At 38.0% G+C, this 27,983-nt stretch overlaps 1 protein-coding gene across 8 annotated transcripts in view; it reads left to right on the top strand.

Annotated features, from left to right (window-relative positions):
• Positions 1-27,983, top strand: part of CNOT4 (CCR4-NOT transcription complex subunit 4) — a 78,891-nt gene that overhangs the window by 19,825 nt on the left and 31,083 nt on the right. For 5 of the 8 annotated variants that reach the window (XM_087723291.1, XM_087723293.1, XM_087723295.1 and 2 more), the window contains exons 2-7: positions 3,595-3,855; positions 9,613-9,810; positions 10,428-10,514; positions 11,774-11,875; positions 14,412-14,537; positions 24,427-24,560. In XM_087723291.1, the coding sequence (XP_087579417.1) occupies positions 3,682-3,855; positions 9,613-9,810; positions 10,428-10,514; positions 11,774-11,875; positions 14,412-14,537; positions 24,427-24,560 (821 nt within the window). In that variant the 5' untranslated portion in view covers positions 3,595-3,681. The remainder of the gene's footprint in view (positions 1-3,594; positions 3,856-9,612; positions 9,811-10,427; positions 10,515-11,773; positions 11,876-14,411; positions 14,538-24,426; positions 24,561-27,983) is intronic. The other 3 variants (XM_087723294.1, XM_087723292.1, XM_087723297.1) reach the window with 1 other exon arrangement.

Raw genomic sequence — 27,983 nt, 5'->3', positions numbered from 1 at the left:
GTTTGCGGCGACCAGCTCTCTCATTAGGCAATGGAACCTTCAAAACTGCTTCGCCACTTGAACGCCAAGCACCCTGGATTAAAAGACAAGTTCCTGGAGTATTTTGGGGGGAAAAAAACGGGAACATGAAGGACAGAAAAAATTATGAGGACCACCACATCAATAAAGGAGAATGTACTGATAGCATCATATTTGGTGGCTAACCATATTGCTAAGGCTAAAAAGCCATTCACTATCGGTGAAGAATTGATCTTGCCCTCCACTAAAGATATTTACCGTGAACTTCTAGGAGAGGCTGCTGTGGAAAAGATAGTACATGTTCCTTTGTCGGCTAGCACTGTGACTAGGCGCATTGAAGAAATAGCCGAAGACATTGAGACACAATTGTTGGAGAGGATTAATACATCACTGTGGTACGCACTCCAGGTTGACGAATCTACAGATACCGGCAACAAGGCAATACTACTTGTTTATGTGCGATATCTATATCCGGAGGATGTGCATGAGGATTTCTTATGTGCACTATCTTTGCCAACCAACACCACAGGAGCAGAACTGTTCAAGTTACTGGATGGTTATATATCAGGACAACTAAAATGGTCCTTTTGTGTCGGCATATGCATAGAGGGAGCTGCTGCCATAACCGGATGACTGTCTGGTTTAACTGCTCGGATTAAGGAGGTTGCACCTGAGAGTGAATCTACGCATTGTATCATTCACAGGGAAATGCTGGCAAGCCGAAAAATGTCACCGGAATTTGACAGCGAATTGATTGATGTCATTAAAGTTATTAACCACATCAAAGCACATGCCCTTAACTCGTGCCTGTTTGAGCAGCTTTGTGAGGAGATGGACGAAGAGCACAGATGCCTTCTCTTATACACAGAAATAAGATGATTATCCAGAGGAAAATCGCTAACCAGAGTATATGAATTATGAGAGCCATTGTAAAGATTTCTCTCAGAAAAGAAGTCACCGCTGGCAGCACATTTCAGTGACAAGGTATGGGTCTCAAAACTGGCTTATCTGTGTGACATATTCAGCCTGCTCAATGAACTCAAGGTTGGGGACCACTGCTTTAAAAGACATCCTTGCATGGCCACTGCATTTCTTCAGCTTTGAGAGCTACCATGGGAGTCCAAAAGAAGGCATAGCATAAGGCATGCAGTTGACAAAAAGACCATATTAGTGATGGATTGGAAGCATCTTTGCCTGCTTTCCATCTAAATACAGGTAAAACTCAAAAAATTAGAATGTTATGCAAAAGTTCATTTATTTCAGTAATGCAATTAAAAGGTGAAACTAAAATATGAGATAGACTCATTACATGCAAAGCAAGATAGTTCAAGCCATAATTTGTCATAATTGTGATGATTATGGCTTACAGCTCATGAAAACCCCAAATCCACAATCTCAGAAAATTAGAATATTGTGAAAAAGTGCAATATTCTAGGCTCAAAGTGTCCCACTCTAATCAGCTAATTAAGCCATAACACTGCAAAGGGTTCCTGAGCCTTTAAATGGTCTCTCAGTCTGGTTCAGTAGGAATCACAATCATGGGAAAGACTACTGACCTGACAGTTGTGCAGAAAACTATCATTGACACCCTCCATAAGGAGGGAAAGCCTCAAAAGGTAATTGCAAAAGAAGTTGGATGTTCCCAAATTTTCCCAGTCGTCTTCTAACAACAAAGTCAAGGTTCTCCAAAGTACATTATTAGAAAGTATGTGGAAGGGAAAAGTGTGGAAGAAAAAGGTGTACAAGCAGCAGGGATGACCACAGCCTGGAGAGGATTGTCAGGAAAAGGCCATTCAAAAGTGTTGGGGACTTTCACAAGGAGTGGACTGAGGCTGGAGTCAGTGCATCAAGAGCCATCACACACAGACGGATCCTGGACATGGACTTCAAATGTGGTATTTCTCTTGTCAAGCCACTGCTGAACAACAAACAATGTCAGAAGCGTCTTACCTGGGCTAAAGAAAAACAGACCTGGTTTGTTGCTCAGTGGTCCAAAGTCCTCTTTTCTGATGAGAGCAACTTTTGCATCTCATTTGGAAACCAAGGACCCAGAGTATGGAGGAAGAATGGAGAGGCACACACTGCAAGATGCTTGAAATCCAGTGTGAAGTTTCCACAGTCTGTGTTGATTTGGGGAGCCATGTGATCTGCTGGTGTTGGTCCACTGTGCTTCACTAAGTCCAGGGTCAACGCAGCCATCTACCAGGAGATTTTGGAGCACTTCATACTTTCTTCCGCAGACGAGTTTTATGGGGATGCTGACTTCATTTTCCAGCAGGACTTGGCATCTGCCCACATTGCCGAAAGCACCAAAACCTGATTCAATGACTGTGGGATTACTGTACATGATTGGCCAGCAAACTCGCCTGACCTGAACCCCATAGTGAATCTATGGGGCATTGCCAATAGAAAGATGAGAGACATGAGACCGAACAATGCAGAAGAGCTGAAGGCCGCTATTGAAGCATCCTGGTCTTCCATAACCCCTCAGCAGTGCCACAGGCTGATAGCTTCCATGCCACACAGCATTGAGTCAGTAATTGCTGCAAAAGGGGCCCAAACCAAGTACTGAGTACATATGCATGCTTATACTTTTCAGAGGTCTGATATTGTTCTATATACAATCCTTGTTTTATTGATTGCATGTAATATTCTAATTTTCTGAGATTGTGGATTTGGGGTTTTCATGAGCTATAAGCCATAATCATCACAATTATAACAAATCACGGCTTGAACTATCTTGCTTTGCATGTAATGAATCTCTCTCATATATTAGTTTCATCTTTTAAGTTGCATTACTGAAATAAATTAACTTTTGCACGATATTCTAATTTTTCGAGTTTCACCTGTACTATACACCATTAATTAAATTCAGTCCTTCACTTCTCTGGATGTATTAATTCTCCTCAATGAGATCACACTATTTTCATTCAGATCTATTATATTTTTCCCTTCTCTTAGTTTCATAGATAAAATATTTTTATTTATTCATTCATTCATTCATACAGATCACCATTAATTCTTGTTGCATTCCAAGTTGCAGTCTTCCAAATGCCATGGTCAGGTGCTCCTGGATATTGAACTCTACCACCTATCATTGTTTTAGTCAATTGAAGTTTCCCATAATACAGGAATGTGTAGCTACTTTTCCCAATGGGCCACATGTGCATGCGACTGTTGTGGCGGTCCAAACCAATAGGGTCAATGTAACATTCCCTTTAGGCTTTCTGTCTCAAATCTTGAAAGAGTTCTACTCTTTTTCTAACTTATTGTGATCATCAAGATACAGAATACAACCATATTACCAATATATAAGCAATAGAAAGGCATGTTGATAATTTATGTAGTTTGAGCTGGTTAACAATGACATTTGGTTTACCTGCTGCTGTTTCCAAAAGTTAATTGAAACCTTGTAAGAGAGACATCCAAAATTAAGTAAGGAGATTGGGTAATTATATAATGAAGTAATTCTGTCAGAAAATAATGAAGATATATAATTGCAGTGAATAAAAGTAATGATTACATCCCAGTATATACTTAAATACTAATTCATTTATCTTTATTTTTCTTTCACAGATCTTTGAATATCTTCATTTTTTTCTCTGTGCTGATCTTAATACTCCCTTAAGTTATTACATACTTTTTGCTGCTCTGTGAGAAGAGATGTCTCGCAGCCCAGATGCAAAGGAAGACCCTGTCGAATGCCCCCTTTGCATGGAGCCTCTGGAGATTGATGACATAAACTTCTTCCCTTGCACCTGTGGTTACCAGATCTGTCGCTTCTGTTGGCATCGTATTCGCACAGATGAGAATGGACTTTGTCCTGCTTGTAGAAAGGTAACTGTCTTAAGTTCATCAAAAATATTTTGTTCGATAATACGATCTCAGAATGAAATATTGCTTCAAACTAATATAAATTTCTTCCTTTAAAAAATGGGGATTGATAAAAGGTAAACAAAGGGGAAAACATACAACTGCTTTATATAAACATAAAGTAATCTCATAATGTAAGTTGTGGCTAATGTGATATTTCCATTGATGTATGGATAGTCCTTGATTTATTATTGTTCATTTAACAATGATCTAGAAGAGCAATGGTCCTGGAAAGAGTGATACAAGGCCTGCAAAACAGCTCTGGCCATCATCATCCCTATAGTCATCACCAAACACTGCTCATTATCCTTATAGTATTTGGCAACCTGTTCACACGTATAGCCGGTTGCCAAAGGTCCCATGATCACCATTTACAAACTTCTCTGCTGTCTTTCCCTGAAAGTCAAGAGCAGTGGCCCTCAACCATTTGGACACCAGGGACCAGTTCCATGGAGAGAGTTTTTTTCTGCAGATCGGGGGTGGGGGTGGTGATTTTCATTCTGCCTGAATCCCACAGATGGGGCTTTGCTTTTTTGGATGGCCCAGTTTCTGGCATAGCTAGTCAGTCCAGGGATCAGGGATTGGGGACCCCTGGTTAAGAGGGAAGCCAGCAGAGAATATTGCAAGGTACTGTCACTTGCTGAGAAAATGCCTCTCCTCTCTGAGGTTTGGCTAAAAGAGCTGCCTCTCGAGGGGAGCTGTATTGCTTTGGTGGAGTGCAGAAATACTGAAGTTTTTGGCTCCATTCCTGCACAGCACCACAGTTCCTTTCCATTCATGGGGGGAGCTGAATTCCTTTGGCAAGTTAGGCTCTTTTATCCAGCCCCCAGAGACAAAAGGGAGCCAAAATCCATGAAGAGAGTGAAGATAAGGAACATAGGATGCCTTAGATGGGTAGGGAGAGGGCTGGTGCAGAAGTGTCCCTTTGCTCAGGGACTGAAAAATGTACTTGGATTTCAGCGGGGAGGATTTTCGGCTTCTGCACATATCTTCCCCATGGTGCTAAACTGCCTTGGGCTCCTTACCTGTAACAACCCATGTGATTGCTTAACAACCATAGTTGGGAGTGCGAGTATTGTGGTTGTTGAGAGATGCAGTCAAATGGGCACTCACATAAAGTCTATTGTTATAACTGCTTTGTTCAACAACTACGATTCTGGTCCCTATTGTGGTTGTAAGTTGAAGACTACTTGTAAAGTGGCAAAAAATGTTCTTGGTTGTAAATAGTTCCTTTGTTCTATGCAAGTCGATAAGTATAAGTTACTTTATATATTCCATCTTTGTTTGTGTTTTTTGTGATTATTTTGAACTGAAATAGTATGTTCTACAATGTTGTTTTCGTCATCAGGAATGTATATCATATTTTTCATAATGACATTAGTCTGCTGCTTCCTATACTATCAAAAATCTCCTAGATGAAGGGCCTTTATTCTGAGGCTATGTGGCAAGCTTCCCAAATACTGCCTCTGTTTGCCAACAGGGCACACCATTACACTAAGTATAGAAAACACTGGACTTCTGAATCCACAATATAATATAATATCCGTATATTATTCTATCTACTGTTTAAGGAAAGGATGATGATTAGTTCCACTGCTGTGACAGTATGAATTAATTGTCTAACCCACTGGAAATTTGTAGTTTCAAGAGTACTGGGACTCTTTTCAATAATAAAATGTTATTATTTAAACTATTTTAGTTCATTTTTACCTTGTTTAACAGTAATAATTTTCTCAAGGGAAGGACTTCTGGTTGCATCCATGGCAAGAACGGCTGGAAAATAGCGGGCTCTGCTGAGCCCCGCAAAATCCAGCCGGTAACTGCTGCCGGGAGACCCTTTCTGGTTATAGTCTCCTTGGAGGGGAGGTGAAGGAAGGAGAGGCACTTCGCTGGCCACAAGAAACTCGCAAATTCCTCTTTAGGCCTGAAGCAAGTTCTCCCGAATGGCAGCAGGTACAACCGCCATTGCTAACAGTCATGAAGCTGGGACAACCGGGACCAAGATTTGTGCAGGAGCAGTGTATGGACAGAACATTGAAACTGGGTGAGATAATTGCCAACTTTTATTCTAATGACTTGCAATAACAAAATAATATGAAAAGAAAACTCTGATGCTTAAAATAGCAGCAAATTAACACAGAGAGAAAAAAATCCCTTAAATGAAGAGGCGAAAAAAGCTCAAGAGAAGCTATAAAATACAGAAAGCTTGGGAAAAAGCTCAAATACTTTCAAAGTGACTTTAGGTAGAATTTATTTGCTTATTTGAATTTTTAAACCCCCTGGATTTATTGGATAATCAGCTGTTTTTGACAGATTGCTTAATGTTGGATTTGGGAATAAGAGAGCCATCTACTGGAGAAAGCGAAGTATTGCAACACTATAGCCGCAGTATATTCAATGAAAGCTAATCTAATATACGCAAAGCCTAATACACAGAATAGAAGCAACAACATCTGGAGAATGGAGAACCTTGACTTTGTTGTTAGAAGACGACTGGGAAAATTTGAGAACATTCAATGTTTTTCTTTTTTCTTTTGAAGAGTTATAAAAGGAACTAATTTGTAAATAACTAAACTTTATTAAAACCAACTATTGGACTATGGATTGGAAAGGTTGGAAGAATTTAGTGGGTTAATTTGGACTAATTTGGACTTGGACTATTAATGTTATTTGATAGAACATTCTACGAGGAAAAAGAAGAAAAGGGTCAGAAGAAAAGAGAGAAGAAGGAAAATCACATAAGCCTTTAAAATTTGGACAATTGGGAGATATATATTTGGGGAATTATAAAGTTGTAAATTGTTACAAAATAAAATGAGACTTTTTGGGATAGCTATGGGATTGATATAATTTTATTAGGCAGGAGTTTTTAAATATTGAAATCTTGGAACAATAGAAATATATTTTTATAACCTATATTAAATCACTATAAAATGGATTTGCAAGAGACATTAGATAGAGATGTATGAAGAAATATTGTTTATGTTAAAATGTGTGTGAATCTTTAAGAGACAATAAAGAGACAAAGGGATTGTTTAAAGATACAGATATGAATGTAGAAGTTACTCAACAATTGGGGGGAAAGAGGAACATGATACTCAAGAAATAGATCAGAAATTAGAAAAAGCAGGGGAAGGGGAAAATACAAATGGGAAGTGAGAAGTCAAGAACAAAGAGGAGAAAAGATTAATAAGTAGAAGACAATTTCTTAACCCCTCAATTTCTAATAGTACAGAGAGAAAAGAGAAAAATATATTTAAAAAAAAAGAAGTCTTGTGGATGAGTGTTCAAATAACGTAACAGAAGAGATAAAAGGCACCAAGAAGGGGAAGTTTAGTAGACACAAAAAAGCACAAAGTGATACAAGATTCCAAGAGAGAGAGAGATAAAAGACTGACCAAAAAAAATCAATAAATGATGGAATTTTAGAAAGATTAAGAGATGATGGATAATGAGAAAATATAGTAATAAAATGGGAAAATACCATAACCCCATAAATTCAGATTAGTGAATGGTAATTTAAAATTAGGTAATCTAACTATATTATTAATAATAACTGTTAAAATATATTGTGAATTTAAAATACTAAGGATTAGAAATGGTGGAGACTTTGAGATATACTCCCGTGATAGATTGAATATTGTTAGTAATTGGTGTTATTAGTAATCCCGCACATTTGGATTATTGATGCTATGGTGGAATAATGAGTGACTTTTAAAATGTTGAATGATAACATTTAGTAAGGGATAATAAAGGCAAAGAAACATATTTATGTTTAAATGAATTGATGGGAAAATATAAAAGGAATATGAAATGAGACTAGTGTTGTTGAAGTTGAAAGATTAGAACTCCACATACTATTTGTATTATTACTGTTAATGTTGTTTTAAAAAGACTTGACCCTGACAATGCACTGTCCACAAAAATGTATGTTTATATTGGAAAAAATAAAAAAAATATTTTTTTAAAAAAATTTTCACGGAAATTTTTTTTTCCAGATGTAACATAGATGTTCATGAAATATTTGGTGTGATTGTTTTATTTATTAATATCTTTATTTTCTTGTTAGAATGCCACAGTGTTTAGTCTCTTGCAAGCAAAAAGTACAAAAACAATTTTATTTCCAGAAACCACCTACAATTCAGTTCTCTTATTTTTGAAATTCACTAGTCAACAGCATAATAATAGCACTAGCACTTAGACATATACTGCTTTACAGTGCTTTACAAACCCTCTCTAAGCAGTTTACAGAATCAGCATATTGCCCCCAACAATTTGTGTCTTCAATTTATCCAGCTTGGAAGGATGGAAGGCTGAGCCAACCTTGAGTCTGGTGAAATTTGAACTGCCAAATTGCAAGCAGCCAACAGGGAGCAGAAGTAGCCTGCAGTACTGCACACTAACCACTGCAGCACTGCGGCTCAATACACTTTATTTAGTAATTGTGGCATATACTTTACAGATAAGATTCTATTTTATTGGGTACATTGATCCACAAAATGTTATGACTGATGCAACAAATGATGCTATGTTTTAGTGAGGAGCCCCAGTACTGTGCATCTGCATTTTGTATAAAGAAATAAAGTAGTGAATCCTCTCATTTCTTCCTAATAGAAACTCCAGCTAGGATTGGGGGTGGAGAGTGGGGGGGTGAATGATCCCCTGATCCAGGTCAGTTTGAATAAGGATCATGAAAAGCCACTGAGATTAACATCCTTGTGAAATTGTTCCTGTTTTTTCTTTTTGAAAACTGTTGGTTCAGATAGCTTCCATGTTTTAGTGATGCTGAAATATTTAGTATTTTTCCCTTAAATATGTATCTTTTTGCAAAATGTATTATAATAATTTGGCTGATAACTCTTTGACTGGTGCATTGACTTTGAATGCTTCTGACGATAGAGCTGTTTATACTTAACAATGGGTCACTTTTCATGCATGACTAATAGATAAAGAAGGCTAAATGTTGTGTTTCATGAGATTGAAACAGTGCCATGCTTTCTTTAAATACTGCAGTATATAACTGCAAATTAGCAAGCCAAGGACCACTTGGGACAATATCCCTTGCTTTGTGGCATTTATCGTTTGTGATTCTGCCGCTAATGATTGAATTTCTTCAAGTTATATTATTTCATTAGAATGTCAATTACTACTTGCTCTAGGCAAACATGCCCTATAGTTTTTGACAAGCTAATTTAATATACTTAGTAATCTTAATTCCCAGTGACTACATTGATAAATAATTTTCTTGCAATAGTATAGAAATGGTTTGCTATTATCTGCTTATGTATTGTCTTCAGATTTCCTGCTTTAGTCTACACATCTAACATTCCTTAGAAATCTCCGATACTAATTAAGCTTTTTCTTTCTGCCTTTTTAATACAGGCATGGTTGCTAAATGCTATCATTGTAGCATTTAATTTACTTGTTAACATGTTTAGAAATAAGCATGTTTTGTGTGTCTTATGCCTACTATTTAGTGTATTTAGGTATAAAATATAGAAAATTCTGATCACTTCTAATGCTGTTTTGATGCTGTTTATAATATATTGTAATAAAACAAGGATTCCTGAAAATAGGAGATATTAGCTAGGTGTCCCTATTGAATATCAAGGATCTTCTTCCAAAGTTTGCTTCACTCAGCAACATTTTCCATTCTGTATAGATTTTTAGGCAGTGTCAGTTCCAGCATTAGTTCTTGAATATTTATTCCTGTTTTTAAAGCCATATCCAGAAGATCCAGCAGTATACAAACCTCTTTCCCAAGAAGAGCTGCAGAGGATAAAAAACGAAAAGAAACAGAAACAAAACGAGAGAAAACAGAAGATATCAGAGAATCGTAAGCATCTGGCCAGTGTACGGGTTGTACAGAAGAATCTTGTTTTTGTAGTAGGTTTATCCCAACGTCTAGCAGATCCAGAGGTAAGCTGTTTCTAGGAGTGCACTTTTCACTTCTCTAGTGTTTTCTTTTTTAAAAGGTATTGTTTTCAATCTATAAATAGAATTAAAAAAGAAGTGTCCAAATGCAAACATTAACAAAAACAAGAAATAAAGGAAAGGAAAGAAAGAATATGTAAATCTAAAAAAAAAGCATACCTGGCTTAAAGTGGATGGAAAAGTCTATTACTTTTTATGTATGAACTGATCTTTTATTGAAATTATGGGAAGTTGTGAACAATATTACTCCACGTAGTCAAGATTTTATTTATTAAGACCTGAGATTCTGAGAATATATTCTGAATTTTGCATTGTATCTTGAGTATGTTAAGTTTATCAAATAAGATTATTATTCTGGACTTTTCTGAAGTATTTAATCCAATAGCCATATATTGGGGTTTTTTTTATGTTGAGCTGCGTGATGCTTAATATCATTTTATCTTTTCTCGAAGCCAAATTTAAAAGATGTTTTTCAAAGCCAATACAAATAGTTCAAATATATTTTAAACAATAGTATTTATTTTACATTTTCTAATAAGAAAGTAATTGTTTTTAACAACTTACAATTATAAAATTTATTTTTGTTATGTTATTCAATACAGGTTTTGAAAAGGCCAGAATATTTTGGAAAATTTGGTAAAATACACAAAGTTGTCATCAATAATAGCACATCATACGCAGGCTCACAGGTAAGACTTTCTGTTCCTCTGAGGAAAAGAAGCAAATTCAATATTTCTGTGGAATGTAAAGAGCTATGTGTTGATATACTGTTGTTCATATTTTACTTAGTGATGTAATAACTAAAATTCAGTTAAATACACAACCTAGTTACTACAATATGATTTAAGAGGATTCTCAAATTATGGGCATTGTGTGAGAATAGTTACAGAATTGTACTTATTTTGACTGAGTTAATGAATTATCATTTGGTATCGATAAATATGTTCATATTCCATACTGAAGTGTGTGAACAATCACCATTGTTTAGTCAATGCAGTCATTAATATACTAAATTTATTTTACATTTTTAATAAGAAAGTAATTGTTTTTAATTTTCCTCTCAGCTAGAAAATAATATATTGAGGAAAGGCAAGCTAATGACATATTGATATTCAGATTCAGTCTTATCTTGAAGTGTATTACTTGATAGGACTGTGCAGCCTAAAAAAATCAGCAACTAAGAAGTTGCTGCTAAATGCTATGTAAGTGCCAATAAATACATCTATTTCCTGTTGATCAGAAAGTGCTGCACAGTTGCATTATTTTGAACAATTGATTTTAAATGCTAAATGAACAAATAGAATCCTAAGGAAACAAGTAGATCCAACTGCATAATAGAGATTTTGGCTAATTATGGTGTTGGCATTTTCTGACTGCCCTACAAAATTACCGGTATATAAAAAAATTAAGTAGAAATAGTAGCACACAAATCTGATATTTACTAGTTCAAATATCTCTTTAGTCATAAAATTAAAGGTGAATTTTAAGAAAGTACTGTTTCCCCCCCCAAAAAACAAAACAGTTTTTATGATTTTTAGATGATTTGATCTGTTGAATACATTTACACCAACGTGCAATGATGTTGAAGCAAGAAATTAATTTTATTCTTAAGAATTGCAATTTTGTCATATTTTAAACATTTTTTATCTATGTAATGAAGCAGAAATAGCTTTTAAGATGTTTCTTGCCAGCAAGAATATTGATAAGTAATTAAGATGATTTTTCCCCATGTAAAAATAAGGTGAATAAGGTTTATTTTTACATTGAGTTTAATTGTGCCCTAATCATACACTGCAGTCCCGAGTATTACTAATTTTAAAGTAAATAGTAATTTGGAAAACTTTATCTGGACTAATTTTTATAATTTAAGTTTTACATTTGGCTTTCAACTTCATAAAATGTTAAATACTTAAGGATCTGACTTGCAATTTTTTTTAAAAAAATCTAGGGTCCAAGTGCAAGTGCATATGTAACGTATATCCGGTCAGAAGATGCACTCAGAGCTATACAATGCGTTAATAATGTGGTAGTAGATGGAAGAACACTTAAGGTAATGTTAACAAATATATTATGACTTTAGCATTTGCATCTGTATAAGAATTTACCAGACTTATCCAACTGAAAGACAAAGGGAGGGTTCTCTTACATTTGGCAGATAGTGTTGAAGGCAAAACTAATGGGTGGAAGATGCATATATCTAGTTGAAAATACTGTGAACCAGTTGTCTGAAGACTCGGGTGAGGAAAAGAAGGTATTCCTATTGCTTTTGCCTTGTTGAGGCACAGATTTTTCCAGAACATTCTAGACACAGTGACTTCTGTTCATCCCTCCCATTTCCTGTCTAATTTACTGGAGAACCTGGGATGAGATGAATGTACTTTTATACCACCTCAACTTAAATGGGAGTAGACTATTGTAGGATTGATGATTGACAAGAACCAAAAATCTTTTTCATAATTTATCTGGGAGTAACAGCCATTGAATCAATGAGACAGCTGCCCAGAGTCTCTTGGTTGAGTTGGGCTATAGAAATTGAATAAATAAATAAATTCTTCAGAATAACATGCATACTTGGTTAGCTCAGTACAGATAGTATTCACTTAATAATCTTATTGGGACCAGCAACTCTTTTCACTAAGAAAGTAAGTATAGCTCATGTAAAGTGTTTTTCTTCTTTAACATATATATCACCGGTTCTCAACCTGTGGTTGCGACCTTTTTTGGGGTCGAATGATCATTTCACAGCGGTCACTGAGACCAGCGCAACTCTAAAGTTTAGACTCCACCTCGAGTTCCTTGAAATCCCCATGGATGGGCTCTGGAATGGCCGTGCACACCCCATACAATTTGCCTTGGAGACTTCATAATGGAGAGAAAGTGTTTTTGCGAGGGAGGAAGGGGATTAGGTCCTACTCCGGGCTGTAATTGTGCGGGGCATGAGCGTGGCTATGTTTTCCATGCCGCTGCCAGGTACTTTTAACTATATCTAAATCCACAACCAGACCTATCATCAAGAGCCAAGCTCAGGAGCCTGAATTGGCCCCATTCACACAATGAGAACCTGCTTGCTAAAAGTACCATAAACCATGCACAAAGGAAAAGAGCAAAAATAAAGTGCAATGCAAGTAAACAATTTTTAAAAAATGATACAAGTGGAATTATTATTAAAAATAAAATGTAACAGAGAAAGTGATATGTATGAAAATATAAAGTTGGGTTTCCTGAAATGCCACCCCCAGAACCAATCAGAGAAAGTAAATAAGCAAGGGCAACAACGGAAAGGAGGAAAGATGAGGAGGGAAAGGAAGAAAGGGTAAAGCAGAGGGAGTAAAGGAGGAGAAATAAGAGTAGGAGAGAGTGTAAGAAGGAGGAGATGAGGAGAAGGGGAGGAAAGAGAGGGGAAGAAGAAGGGAGGGGGGAGAAGGGAAAGGAAAGAGTAAACCAGAGGAAACAAAGGAGGAGAAGTAAGAGTAGGAGAGAGGGTAAGAAGGAGGAGATGAAGTGGGGAGGAAAGAGAGGGGAAGAAGAAGGGAAGAAGGAGAGGAGGAAAGAAGAAGGCAGAGAAGGGAGGTAGAGAAGATAGAAGGAGCAAGGTTGTTGCAAAATAAAATGGGGTGGCAAGAAAGTGACCCAAACTGTATTCTGTATATTTGTAAGCAAATAAATAATTAACGATAATGATATAATTAATGGTAATTATAAGAGAGTATAGTTGTGAATGAAATTGAAAAAGAAAATAAAAAAACTTTTTTAAAAAAAATAAACATCAAAAATAAACAATGCACAATGTTTGCCCAATAAATTAAGGTTAAGCTTACCACCACCACCACCAAGGTTAAGAGCACTCCTGCAAACAACCCCAAACCAGGTTGAAGTTCCATCCAGGCAGGGTAAGCAAGTTTGTGGATGCAGCTGCAGGCAAATTAGTTAAGGAGGCTGTGGGAATAAAGCCACTGTGTGTCTCTGTGTATGTGTGTGTATGATTGTATAGCAGCCGAGGTTGTCCAGCCTCCAGGATGTGATTCTTTTCAGACCCAAAATTTAGGAGTAGACAAGATGTTGGCTGCCTCTATAAAAAAGATGTGGAGACTCTAGTCTAGAAAAAGTGCAAAGAAGAGCAACCAAGAAGATTAGGGGACTGGAATCTCAAACATATGAATAACAGTTGCAGGAACTGGGTATGTCTGGTTGAATGAAAAGAAGGACTTAAGGGTGATATGATAGCAGTCTTCCAATATCAATATCTACATTACGATTCATAACAGTAGCAAACGTACAGTTATTGAGTAGCAATGAAAAATTTTTTATGATTGGGGGTCACCACAACATGAACTGTATTAAAGGGTCGCGGCATTAAGAAGATTGAGAACCATTGATATATATGGACATAACGATATTTAACATTAAACAAATTGATGGTAATATAATTGAACAGAAAACCCTGAGAAATTGGCTTTGCATTAATTTATTCAACAAAAAAGTAACAGATATGACATTTTCTTTCTTTCCTTAAGAAGGCAAGTCTACTTCTGCAGTATATTGTTTGTTATCTTTGAAAATTGTTGACACATTACATCTTTCATCAGGCATCTTTAGGAACCACAAAGTACTGCAGTTATTTTCTGAAGAACATGCAGTGTCCAAAGCCAGACTGTATGTACCTACATGAATTAGGAGATGAAGCAGCCAGTTTCACAAAAGAAGAAATGCAGGTAGGTATTTTGAGGGTTAACATTTTTGTCCTAAGCCACTCTTCTCTTCCAAGATTGATCCTATATGGCAAAACAGAGCTTACCATCACCACCCCAATCATAATAGCTATTTTTCAGTTTCCCTAGAATCAAGGTTAAGAAAGAACAAGGTATAAAGCAGAATTATAAAATGAGCTGATAAGCACTATAAACATTAAAGGCTATAAGTGCAATTCTCAAAACATAATATAGCTGCTTTAGGAAGTTATAAATAGGATTACATTTGCAGTTCCAGCAGAATCTCTAAATAACTTTTTGAAAATGAACCCCAAACACTGTCCCTGTAGATAAATAAATAAAATAGATAATCAGATCTTCTGAAATGTGAAAGGTCTAGCTGAAACTATCAATAAGTTGAATGAGAATATTAATGTATTGTAATACTTTTGTTTGAGAGCCCTGAAATTGTGAGGTTTTGGACAATATCACTAAAATGTAATTGTGTGATGGCTGAAAAATTCTGTCCTCTCCCCTTTGCCCCATTTTTTTTACTAATCTATTTGCTATTGTCAGTTGATTCTGAAAGACAAAATCTCTCCAACACTTCAATAACTTTACTGTCAAAATTAAATAATATACAAGTGCTTTTTGCTAACATAAAACTTATCAAACCAGGTATGGCAAGTTAGGAATAAATCAGTAGCTCAATAAAATCTGAATCAAATCATATGAGAGACACACGGTTTTTATGGTGTAGTTTGTCTTATAAAATTAAAATTTCTTAAAAGCTGAATTTTTTGAGCCTTAAAGGTATTGATCAAAATATATATTGATTAAAAAAATTGACATGTAAATATTTTATGGTAGAAATTGATAGAGCACATTAATTGGGCAAAAAAGTTATATATCCATTTTCAAAGGTTATGTAAGGATCTTTGCAATAGTTAACATCAATTGAAACTTGAATAGCAAACCTCATTTTCTCCTGTGCGCTGCTTGGAGAGTCCAAGCATGGGTTAAATTCTGTCTATCTGCTTTCTTTGGCCATACTTCCCAGCTCCAACTGGATCCAGTTTTTCAATTAAGTCTAGCCCAGTGGACGTTCCAAAAAAACTCCAGCAGTTTTTGGTCAAATAGAAGAGAATTTCTTTATTTTTTCTTAGTTGTATTTTCTTTTTTTCTCTGGAATTATTTTTTTCATTTTCATTGTCTTCGTTGGTGAGTTATTTGGAGTGGGAAGTTGGGAGCGTTTCCATTATCACCCTTACAGTGTTCTGGGCTTTGGCTCAGACGCCTGCGGGCTTCGGACAGAGACTTAGCCACAGAGTTTATCCGATTCCATCTCGGTGTTCCGCGTGGTGCAGCAGACCTCCTGGCCTCTTTGGAGTCGAAGCGGCGGCTTCTTTCAGCCATGCAGCCATTTTGGATCGGCCATTTTGATCTAGGCTCCCACGTTCTTTGTGCTCAAATTGCCCAGCTCTGCAGGAGGTTGCCGCATGGAGTGGTTTAATATTGTCTGGGTCGCCAGCTGGAGCTCCACTACCCAAGAGACTGGTTAACTTCACAGCTTCGGAATTTTTTGGCCTCAGTTCTACTCCATGAAGTGTTAGATCAGCTTCAGTTAATTGATCTGCGCCTTTTTTTGTCTGTGCGGCCAATTATAGCCTATTCCGGTGACCACGCGGCACGCGCTCAACCGGCATTCCACGTTTGCAGCCTCGGTGAGTGGAAGCCAGCTGTCCTCCTTTGATTTCAACTGCTGTGACAGCATTTGCCTCTGACTTTCAAGAAGCCTCTTCATCAGCCTCTTAATGGCAGAGCGCAGCCCCATGGAGGACACTGAGCATGAGGGCCCTTCCACCAGCCAACAGAGTTGACCCTACCTAGGAAGGCGGGCTGGACTGCCAAGGAGGCTCTGAGAGGGGATGGATCCCAATGCAGATGGCAAAAAGCAGACCAAGGGGCAGGATAGGCAGGCTGTTAGATGCCAAAAGGCACTGGAAAAGCAGTTTGCCAAGGTCCACTGGGAAACCATGGCACAGGCCCAGTGACTGCCAGCCAGGGACCTCAGAGAGTCAAGGTCCCGAACCTGGATCCTCCTCTGTCAGCTAGCGAAGGGGAGCCCCATGATCTCTCCCCAGATGACGCTTCAGGAGATTCGGAGGCACTAGCACCCTCCCTTGGGGAGGGGGCAGAGCTCTTTGCATGTTCTTTTGAGACAGAGAGAGATCCTCCGATCTCCCTAGTTTTTCAGTCCCAGGGACTTCCACCAATCCCACTGCAATGGGGCTCTGCCCAGTGGAAGATCAAGGCCATTCGCTCTCAGCAGAGATGCACGAATTAATTGCCAAGGCCATATCCCAGGGGATTGCTGAGGGTCTGTAGCAGAGATATCAACCCACCAGGTTAGCTCCTATTCAGAATCCCATGCAAGGTCCGAGGGAAAGAGACCTTCTTTGCCTCATCCGTCCCTTTCCAGTGAGGAATCAATCTGGAGTGGGGAGGACCTGGCCGTTAAAGACCTATCTGAAGATGAAGGCCTAGTTCTGGACAAGCCAGCCTTCATGTGTCTCTTTAAACCTACCTTGTTCAAATATATTTTGTACAAGACCAAGGCCGCCACCCATATGGGGTTATAGCTTCCCCAGATCAGGGTACTGCTGATCCTTTGGATCCAAATGGGGGCTTGTTTAGTGAGCCGGTCCAGAGGCAGGAACTCATCCCTTCACCAAAGTTATTTAAGGATGTGGTGCAGTGTCAATGGGCGCAGCCCAGTGCCTTAACCACTCCCGACGGTAGTGACTCTACATGGTTCATCCCAGTATGGAGGAGCTTCTGAAGCTTCCTTCTGTGGATGCTTCTGTGGCAGCTCTTACATCGTCCTCTGTTCTTCTCCCAGATCTCCTAGAGGGCCTCAAGACGGAGGATAAGAGGTCTGAAAAGGCTTGCCATAAAACATGTCAGGCAACAGCATGGGCCATTAAAGCGGCCACGGCTGCCTCCTTTTTTAATAGGGCCTCCATTCTCTGGCTCTGCCAATTGCAGACTAGATTACCTCCCAGCGATTCCAGATTGCGACAGGATGTCAATAAGCTGGTAGCTGCAGCAGAGTATTCAGCGTATGCCACCCTTTAACACTGCAAAATGTACATCAAGAGCCCTGGCATTTAACATTACTTCACATAATCTTTTATGGCTTTGCCATTGGCACACGGACATGAGGTCCAAATGAAAGTTGGCCTCTGCTCCCTTCAAGGGAAGTAACCTCTTTGGGTTCTTGTTGAGACCAAGGACAAGAGGAAAGTTTTGTCTTCCATTTCCCGTAAAACTGAACACAGATCCTCATCATACTTCCACAGACAGCCATTTCGAGCACCTGACTCAAATCCCTTTACCCCACCCTTCCAGCATTTCTACCTGCAGGGAACTAACCGTCTGCAGGACAGGCAGCCCTTTTGAGACAGGGGCAGGCACCAGCTTACTCCAGGCGGCCATTTCGAGGAGGGTCTACTTTCAGACCCTTTCATCGGAATAAGTGACCATCAACCCAGTCCTCCCATAGGAATGCAGTTGCAGCTGTTTGTCACCCGATGGGAGGGTATCACCACAGAACGTGTGGGTACTGCAAACAGTGAGGCTGGATCTCACATTGGACTTCATTTCCTTTCCTCCTCCTCGACATTTCATTCATCATCCCATCCCAACCTGTCTCACCAAGAGAGGTCTCATAGAAAGCAAAATCCAGCATCTAAGGGAGATCAGGGCCATAGAGCCAGTTCCCCCAGGAAAGAACACAGAGGGTTCTATTCTATCCCATTTCTAGTGCCAAATTGTTGGGGCGGGGGGACAGCTACTCTAGACCTAAAAAAGCTCAATGTCCGCCTGGTGTACAAGGGCTTCAAGATGCAGTCCCTTCAATCAATCCTGGGCTTCATCCGATAACTTCTATCAACCTAAAAGAAGCGTACCTCCATGTTTCAATTTGGCCATCCCACAGAAGGTTCCTGAGGTCCTAATTTGCAGGGCATCACTACCAATACAGAGCCCTGCCATTCGGCCTGTCATTAGCTCCCAAGACCTTCACCAAGATACCTTCGGCAGTGGCTGCTTATCTCAGGTTGTGCCCAGTGAGGCTCCAATGTTACCTGGATGACATTCTCATCCAGTTGTCCTCCCTGGCACAGGCTGTGCGCGATCTCCGACTCAACATGCGAACTCTGCAATATCATGGGTTCTCCATCAAACTGGAAAAGAGCCAGCTGTCACCCACCACCAGACTGTTACATCTGGGTGATTGACACCTCATCCTTCCGGGTGTTTCTCTCTCAAGACCGCCTCGACAGCATCAGGTCCCTTGTGCAGTAGATCCAGTCTTCCAGCCACGTTCCAGTACTTCTTTCTTCCCAGTTACTCGGGAAGATGATTTCATGTCTCACAATAGTTCCTTGGGCAAGACTACACGTAAGAGAACTCCAGTGGATCCTCCTATCTCTTCAGCGGGCCGACACCAGCAACTCTTCAAACAGGGTTCGATTTCTGCCAAAAGTCCTGTGATTCCTCCAATGGTGGCATTCTCCAGCCATGGTGAAGGGCACCCTCGTCAAGGAAACCGTCCACCTGACTGTCACGTCAGATGCCAGCCTGTTCAGCTGGGGCGCTCATCTGCAGAACCAGATAGCACAGGGCAGATGATCCGCTCAAGAACTGTCGCACAACATCAGTTGGCTGGAGCTGAGGGTGGCATGTCTAGCTCTCCATTGATTTCAGGGGGAGATACGAGGTCGACATATCCTGATACTCACGGACAACGTGGCGCCAAAGGCACATATCAACCAACAGGAGGGCACTTGGTCCAGCTCCCTCATGACGGAGGCGGAGGGTCTCGGAAGGTATGGGGAAAAGCACACTGAATCCATAGAAGTGGAGCACAGCAACCTACAAGCGGACTGGCTAAGCAGGACCACTTTGGATCATTTGGAGTGGCTCCTGCATCCAGTTCTTTTTCACCAGCTGTCATTGAGGTTCAGTCATCCCATCGTCGACTTTTTTGCCAGTCTGGAGAACACCCATCTTCCTCGGTTCTTTTCCAGGTTCCGGTTGCCTCAAGTGGAGGGTGTCAATGTCCTCTACTGCCCCTGGCCTTGGGGGCTCCTGTATGCGTTTCCTCCACTGCCTCTCATCCCCAGGGTGATCAGGAAAATCCTAGCGGAACAAGTGGAGGTTCTCCTGGTAGCTCCTCACTGGCCCAGACGGTCCTGGTTCTCTGATCTTGTCAGCTTTTCCATTGCCCACACCTGGAGAATTCCACAGGATTCAGTCTCTCTCAGCCAGGGGGTCTTCCTGCATCCGGAGCCCCAGTGGCTCCAGTTGACCATCTGGCACTTGAGAGGGGCCTCCTGACAAGGGGCAAGTTTTCCAATAAAGTCATCCAAGCTATTCAGGCTCCAGGCGCGCTTCAACCATCAGAATCTACAATGCAACCTGGTCCACTTTCTCATGATGGTGTGCCAAGATGTGCGTTGAGTCCATTTCAGCATCGATTCTGCAGATACTGGACTTCCTACACAAGAGTCTTGATAGGGGACACCCTATGATGGCAGGTAGCAGTTCTGTCTATGATTTTGTCAGCGAACACACATCAACCTCTCAGTCAGCATCTCAGCATATGCAGTTTCCTGAAAGGGGCCACAAACCTTCGGCCTCTGGTCATTCATTGTTACTCTACTTGGGAGCTCTCCATTGTCCTAAGAGCGCTTTCTTGTGCTCCTTTCAAACCGTTACGATCCACTAGTCTCCGACATTTGACTCTTAAGACTTCCTTTCTCATAGCCATCACATCAACCAGGAGAATTTCGGAGTTGGCAGCCCTCTTGGTCCAGGAAGAACTATGCATCAGCCATCCTGACAGGGTCATTCTATGCTTGGACCCTTCGTTCATCCCAAAAGTCAATTCCTATTTTCATAGGGTCCAGGAAGTGATCCTATTGGACTTTTGCCCAAGGTCCAGTCATCCCAGGGAACACCGCTGGCATACTCTTGATGTTCGCAGAGCGCTTTGGAGATATATTAATTCGACTGCCTCGTTTCGCCATTCCGAGTCACTTTTCATCTCTTTTCAGCCAGCCTATATGGGCCGCAAGGTCACCCCTTCTACCATAGGGCGCTGGCTAAAAGCTTGTATCTCCCTGGCCCACAAGCACCAAGGCAGACTGGTTCCGGCTCGCATCAAGGCACACTCCACTAGGAGTGCGGCTACCATGCCTCAGTCGAGGAGATCTGCTAGGCAGCGACTTGGGCGACTCATTTGCTCTTTGTCAGACATTATAAATTGGACAAGTTCGCCTCTGCAGATGCATCGTTCGGGAAATGGGTCCTACCGGGTTTTCCGTTCCATTGGGGAGATCTTCGACTTGGATGTTTCTCACCCTAGTGACATTTAGCTTGGGTATGTCCCATGCTTGGACTCTCCAAGCAGCGCACAGGAGAATGAACGTTGGCTTACCTGAACGGTCATTCTCTATGCGCTGTGGGAGAGTCCAACTCCACCCTGGGGCCTTCATCAGTTTCTACAGCATGTCTATGAGGATGCCGATGTCCGGCGTGGAGTTATGTCATCAACAGGACCATGCCTTGATTGAAAAACTGGATCCAGTTGGAGCTGGGAGGTATGGCCAAAATAATTCCAATTCAGTCCTTGGGCAGATAGGCAGAATTTAACCCATGCTGGAAGGAGGAGCCAATGTCGTGACAACACAACGTGCGGTCTCGACAGTCCGAGATCGCCATTGACACTTTTGCCACTGGACGGTCCAGTTGGACCTAAACCATCCCATAGAGACGGTGAACAGGAAGACGAAGCCTTCCTGGTCTCAGGGACATCGCAAAGTCCCTGATTGACCCAAGGGAAACGCTTCAAGCCGGTGGCAAACAGGCAGCCCTAGGCTGACGAAGTTGGAGACTGCTCCGGAAGGAAGGAAGTGAAAGTGAGTCCATAGGGTGAGGTTTTTTTTTTCTATTCTGAGAAAGATTGCCCAAAGAAACTTTTTTTTTAAAGATAAATTAGTCCTTTAAGTAAAAGAATAAAGCAGTGAATTTAATTCTTATTGGACTGCCTTGGAAAGTTTTTGTTCTTTTTTGTAACAATATTTTGAGGATTGAAGTGACTGTAACGTTTCCTGTTTCTCCGCTTGAAGTGAACGGATTGATTCTTTTTCCTCTATTTTTTTGTCACCTTATTTTTTGGCTTGAACTAAAACCCTTTTTATTTTAACAAATTCTTCCTACCATTTGTTATTAAATTCCACCAAAGACAATTAAAGATCTTTGTTTTCCATAATCTTGAGACAAGTATGAAAAAGTGGAATCTGCCACTCGGAAGTCAGAGTCTGGAGTTCTTTTTTTGAAACAATGTATCCTTTGTTCTTTCTACTTTGATCTTACTGACTTTGTAACTGAAGGGTTTGTAACTTGCTTACAAAATCTGATAAAGAGCCAAGGGCAAGAATTGTTCTCGCAGATGCTTTTGGAAAATATTTTGGCAAGGGAAGGAAAAGGAGAGAAAAAGATATAACCCTTCTCTTTTGAAGAGTACAAAAGAATTTGTGCTTAAGTCAACCTAAAATACACACACACACACACACACACACACACAAGGCTTGGAAGGCTAGAGTGGCAGTGGCTATTAGATTCCTTTTTTCTTTTTCTCTCCTTCATTTTTTTCGGTGGGGAAATGGATCAATATGCAGATGAGGAAACCTTAAAATTTTGAAATATCCTGGCTGGAATTCAAAATATGTTGGAAGGATTTGGGAGATTTGAGAAGAAGTTGGATAGACTATTGTTTTTCACAGCAAAGATGATGAGGTTGGAGCCCCAAAAATTAAAGAAGAAAATGAAAATATAGAAGATAAAGACAAGACAATAGATGAACTTATTAATGGAGCAAATATGGGTGAAAGTGGAAAGAAGGGAAGATGGAAAAGTGAATTTGACAATTTGGAGCTTTTTCCCAGACTTCAAGATACAGGAGAAAAAAAAAGGGTGATAATGACGGAGTTAAGAGAAACCTTTTCTGATATAAGTCTGACAACCAAAGACAAGCTAATTTTAATAACAATTCAAGGGCAATGCGATAATTTGAGAGATCTCTTAAGCAATAAAGTGCAGAGAGAAGTTAAAAACTTTATAAAGGAGCTGAAAAGAGAATTGACACAACAACTGGCAAGAGAGAGAAGATTGTTTTGCCACTGGAAAGATACAGGTTGATAATGAAAGTTGATGGTTAATTTTTGGTGATTAATAAGTAGGAATTTAAGTATTTTGTAGATTGTTTTAGATTTTTATTAAATGTTTATTCGTTAACATATAATTAACTATGACAACAATAATGAAATGATAACCTTAACTAGTAAAAGTAACTTGTATATAAATTGTAAATTGGGACTTGGCGAAAAGACCTATAAATTTTATTAATAAATTTTTGTTTAGATCTTGTTATAAGGGTATAATTTCTTTGGGTCTGATGAGAGGAGATGTGATATAAATAGTAAATAATTTTTCGCTAACTACAACAATAAGAAGGAAATGTTAATGGATATTTTTGGTGATTAATAAGTAGGAATTTTAGTATTTTGCAGATTGTTTTAGATTGTTATTAAATGGCTATTCGTTAACATATAATTAACTATGATAACAATAATGAAATGATAACCTTAATTAGTAAAAGTAACTTGGATATAATTTGTAAATTGGGACTTAGGGAAATTACCTATAAATTTTATTAATAAATTTTTGTTTGGATCTTGCTATAAAGGTATAATTTCCTTTGGGCCTGATGAGACGAGAGGTGATATAAATAGTAAATAATTTTTAGTTAACTACAATAATAACAAGGAAATGTTAATGGATAATGTTTAATGATATATACATGTGCTGTATTGGTAAAAGCAAATTGGATACAAGCTTTAAATAGTGAGTTGGGAGGAAAGGGGGGGGGAATGCTTAGATATCTTATTAATTGACTTTGTTTCAGAATATGTTATAAAGGTGTAATGTTATTGGAGGTTTATTTAAATTGTGAATGAATGCCAGTAGGTGGTTGTGTCTTTAAAGACAAATGATTTCAGATAAAAGTATGTTTAAATAATTGTAGTTAAATGAGAATTGTGGTACATAGATAGTAAAATACATAAAGATTTTTGATTAAAAATGTACAATTTAATATGAATGAAGTACATGTAATGATTGTGGAAGAAACGAACGAAATGTATTTGTAACCAATCGACAGGCTTTCTACAAGATGTAATGAAGGATGATTCTTTTTTTGTGTTTTTGTTTAATTAAAACAATAAAAAAAACTTTTAAAAAAAGAATTTAACCCATGCTTGGATTCTCCCGAAGCGCACAGAGAACGACTATTTAAGTAAGCCAACATTTATTTCAAATCAAAATTAGTACTCCCACTAAATCAGCATAAACTGTTAAATTATAGATGTCATGGAGTGGACTAAAATTTCAGCATATTAGAAAAGTAATTCAGTTTTCAGGTAGTCCATTTGCAGTTATGACAGTGATGAGAAAGTAATTTGAAATCAGTCCTTGCATTTTTACAATCTTTGCAGGATTGGGAAAGAAAGGAAAGGAAAAATAAGATCATAAAATAGTTACAATTTCACTTAGAGAATGTTTTACTTAATGACTGAGTTGTCAGTCCCAACTGTGCTTACTAAAAAAAAGGGACTATTTGTATAACAAACCAGATTTTCTATTTCTGACAATGATTTGTACGGATTTGGCACTCTTGTACTATCTTATCCAATGTAGATATTGATTTGGGAATTTTTAAAATGATGTATTGTGCAGTAGTATTGTGTGAAGATACTAGTATGTCATGGCTTTTCTTTCACTTCAGGCTGGCAAACATCAAGAATATGAACAGAAGTTACTCCAAGAACTATACAAATTAAACCCCAACTTTCTCCAGTTGTCCACAAGTGTAGTTGACAAGAACAAAAACAAAGTGACTTCTCTACAGAGGTATGATGTGTAAGTACAGGTTCTCCACCAGAGTTTTCTAGTTTTCCATCAAAACTCCTTTTCTTCTTGATCAATTTTACTTTATGACTTCTTAAATCAATATAGATGGAAAATTATTCTTTTTGCATTATTTCTGTTTTATATAGATGTGTGGAATATTTTCAATATGTACATATATTTATTAAATTTAAATTTGTTTTTAACAGAAAATTGCCTTTCTGTTAGACATATATACATTTACATAGAATGTCACAGACATAACCATGCTGATAGGTTTTTGTGGCATAATCTGAATTCATTTCAGTTTCGACTGATGTTCTGAACAAATATTTTATAAACTATTATTATGAAGTAGACCTGGTCTTCAATTTGGTAATGCAAACTGAACAAATTGGTTAGATTTAGAAGAAGGTAATATTTCCACAGAGCCTTTGAAAAATAAAATTAATCTTCATGTAAATTTTCTTACATTTGGTACCTTATTTGAATTGTGCTTCTATATATTTGAGCTATAGTACATTGGTGATGTTTAGATTATAATACTTGAGAGGAAGTGTATTCAAATGTCAATTATCTGAAATTTTCAGCATATGCACTTATGGGTAATTCTCCAATAGATGTTATTTCAATAGTATCAGCTGCTCCCAGCACTTTTCTTTGGGATCAGTCCTAGTCAGGTGTCTTTTTTACATGCACATAAAAGTTCAGATGACATCAGAATGCCTTCAAAGTGATTGTACTGAGCCTTCAAGTAGATGGAAGGAAGCAAGTTTAAATAATGTTTTGGTTGTTTTGCAAACTGTCCTTCAAGTGACTTACATAGTCCTGCTATTTAGCAGTTTGTGGGTCTGTTACTTTTTAGAATAGTTTTCTCAAGTTAAAAGTTTCACTGCTTATCTTAACATGGGTACATTGTTATTATTTAGAAACAAGTAATTTTATGCTTAGAAAGTATTTTGTTAAAACATTTGTAAGTATACTTTTAATTAATCTAAGAGAAAGCAAAATAATTAATAGTATAAGGATAGGATAGGGTTGGTGCAATATATACCAGTAGTTGATGACTACAGCAAATGGATGATGATCAAGAATAAGTTCTTTTTTTAATGGCTTAGTAAAAATACTTTTCATATAATCTTTCAGATAGCAAGGTCTTATATTTCTTTGTCATTTTGTCCTGTGTTGATTTAGGGGATCAGAATTATCTTGAGAAACAATTGAAGGAACCATTTAGAAACTTAACTTTGTAAAGTTAAAAATAGATTAGCAAAATTTGTAATAAGTACAGTGTAGACTTTTCTTCTTAATTCAAGCGATTGATTTCAAATGAATAGGGCAATCAGCTTGATCTTTTTAATTTGTGTGTCTTGTTTGAATAATATGCTATCTAGTTATACTTTAATATCTGTCTCAAGAGATAAATATATATCGAAGGAAACCTCAAGTGAGGTTCAAATTCAATTTTCTCGCAAAATGAGTTGGAGGATAAGAAAATGAAAAATAACAGCATTGCATTCTGAAATGGCAACAAACTCTGATGTGGCCTGTCGCAACAACGAAGGAATCTAAAGCTTCATAATCATTCTTGCAAAATGATTTTGTGTAGAATTGACTGACATCAAACTGGCATTTGTGATATATTTATTTGACCCAAAGATAGATTCTCTCAGTTTATAGATTGCCTAAATTTTCTATGCCACCCAGCATTTAAGTCATCACTATCAGACTTTAAAAGAAAGAATGCAACATGAAAGTGAATCAAAATAAATCCTAAGGCGTTCTTAATAGCATTTTTTAAAAAAAGAACTGATTTTAGTCCTTTAACTTATTTATCTTTGTTTCTAAAAGAAGTGGTATTTAGTGGCAGGCAGAGATGGCCCTCTTCTCAAAATACCAATGTAATTTGTGCCAAATAATATTTCATTAAGATTTTTGATACATATATGTATTGTGGAAAAGTCACTAAAGAAATTGCCTGTTCTTCTGTAGGAAATGTCAATTTCCTACTTTCTATTTAAGGTATTTTTAGGAAGCCCATTTTATTAAAACTTTGCAGCAGTAACAATTATAAATACATTCATCTAAAACAGTTTTTTTTAATATCAATTTATTCTGAATACTGTGCATTTTTGAGCAGAGATTAGGATAAGATAATAATTTGGAAGATTGTCATTCTCCATTTGAAAAACGGAACTGAAGCATTTGTGTGCTTTTCATCTTCTTTCATTGCTGGGAGGATAAAAGCATTAATGAAGAAAAAGTGCAAATAAAATCTCAAAAATGGAAAACTGTAACAGAGTTTTTGTTCCATTACCAGCTTATATAATTTTAAAATACATATATACATATTCATATTGATTTCTTTTAAACCATTTTTGAGAATCCAGAACTTTCTATATTGCATATAATCAATGCTGGAGCATATACAGGTAGTCCTTGACTTACAACCATAATTGAGACCAAAATTTATGTTGCTAAGTGAAATATTGGTTCAGTGACTTTTCCCCCATTTTAAAACCTTTCTTGCCATAGCTGTAAAGTGATGACTGTAGTGGTTAAGTTAGTAACACAGTTGTTAAGTGAATCTGGCTTCCCCATTGATTCTGCTGGTAAGAAGGTTACAAAAGGTGACCTCGGGACACTGTAACCATCATAAATATGAGTCAGTTTCCAAGAATCTGAAGTTTGATCACACGACCATGGGGATGTTGCAATGGTCGTGTGAAAAATGGTCATAAGTCACTTTTCAGTGCGGTCACTAAATGAAATGTTGTAAGTCGAACATGTTGCACATATGTAACATATAGTATAAGGTTCTGAAATCTTTTATTTTTACATATAAATAGCAATTTCTAAAAATAATGAAAAACTACTAGATCAACAAGCAGAAGAAAACAGCTATCGTCGTTTCTTTTAATATGAACAGAGGTTCATGTATTCCTATGGAAATCATCTAAATAGCTAAAGATGATGATATAAATTTTATTTAAACTGTTCCTTCCTTTTCCATTCCAGAGGAGCCTAATTCATTTAGATGTGCTTATTGGTAAAAGTGTTGGGGATTAAAAGATGGGAAGGGGTTAAGAACAAGGTAGGTGAGCTGAGGTTTACAATAACTAATATGGTTTAGAAGTATGCAGCCAGCCCAGGGAAACTTCGTATTGAGAGTGTAGGCATACAGTTTATCAGATGGAAGATGAACCATATTCAAGAAATAATAAAAAAAACAGACAATATAAAGTCTTCAAGAATTCTAGATTTTGATGGTCAAATTTCCCTGGACCACTACATATTCACAAATACAAATGTAACTACTTTACCTGATGCAACCCTTCCTCACTTTTACTTTTCTAGTGTTACATGCAGACACTACAATTTGAGTTAAAGATTTTCCCGTTCCTCAGCATCACTCATTTAAGGAATGAGGAATAA

The sequence above is a fragment of the Thamnophis sirtalis genome, unplaced genomic scaffold (assembly GCF_051295495.1).
Source record: "Thamnophis sirtalis isolate CommonGarterSnake01/CBP01778 unplaced genomic scaffold, rThaSir2_p1.2 scaffold_9, whole genome shotgun sequence".
Classification (NCBI taxonomy): Eukaryota; Metazoa; Chordata; class Lepidosauria; order Squamata; family Natricidae; genus Thamnophis; species Thamnophis sirtalis.
Note: the sequence above shows the minus strand (reverse complement) of the source record. Positions and strands in the feature narration are given on the sequence as shown.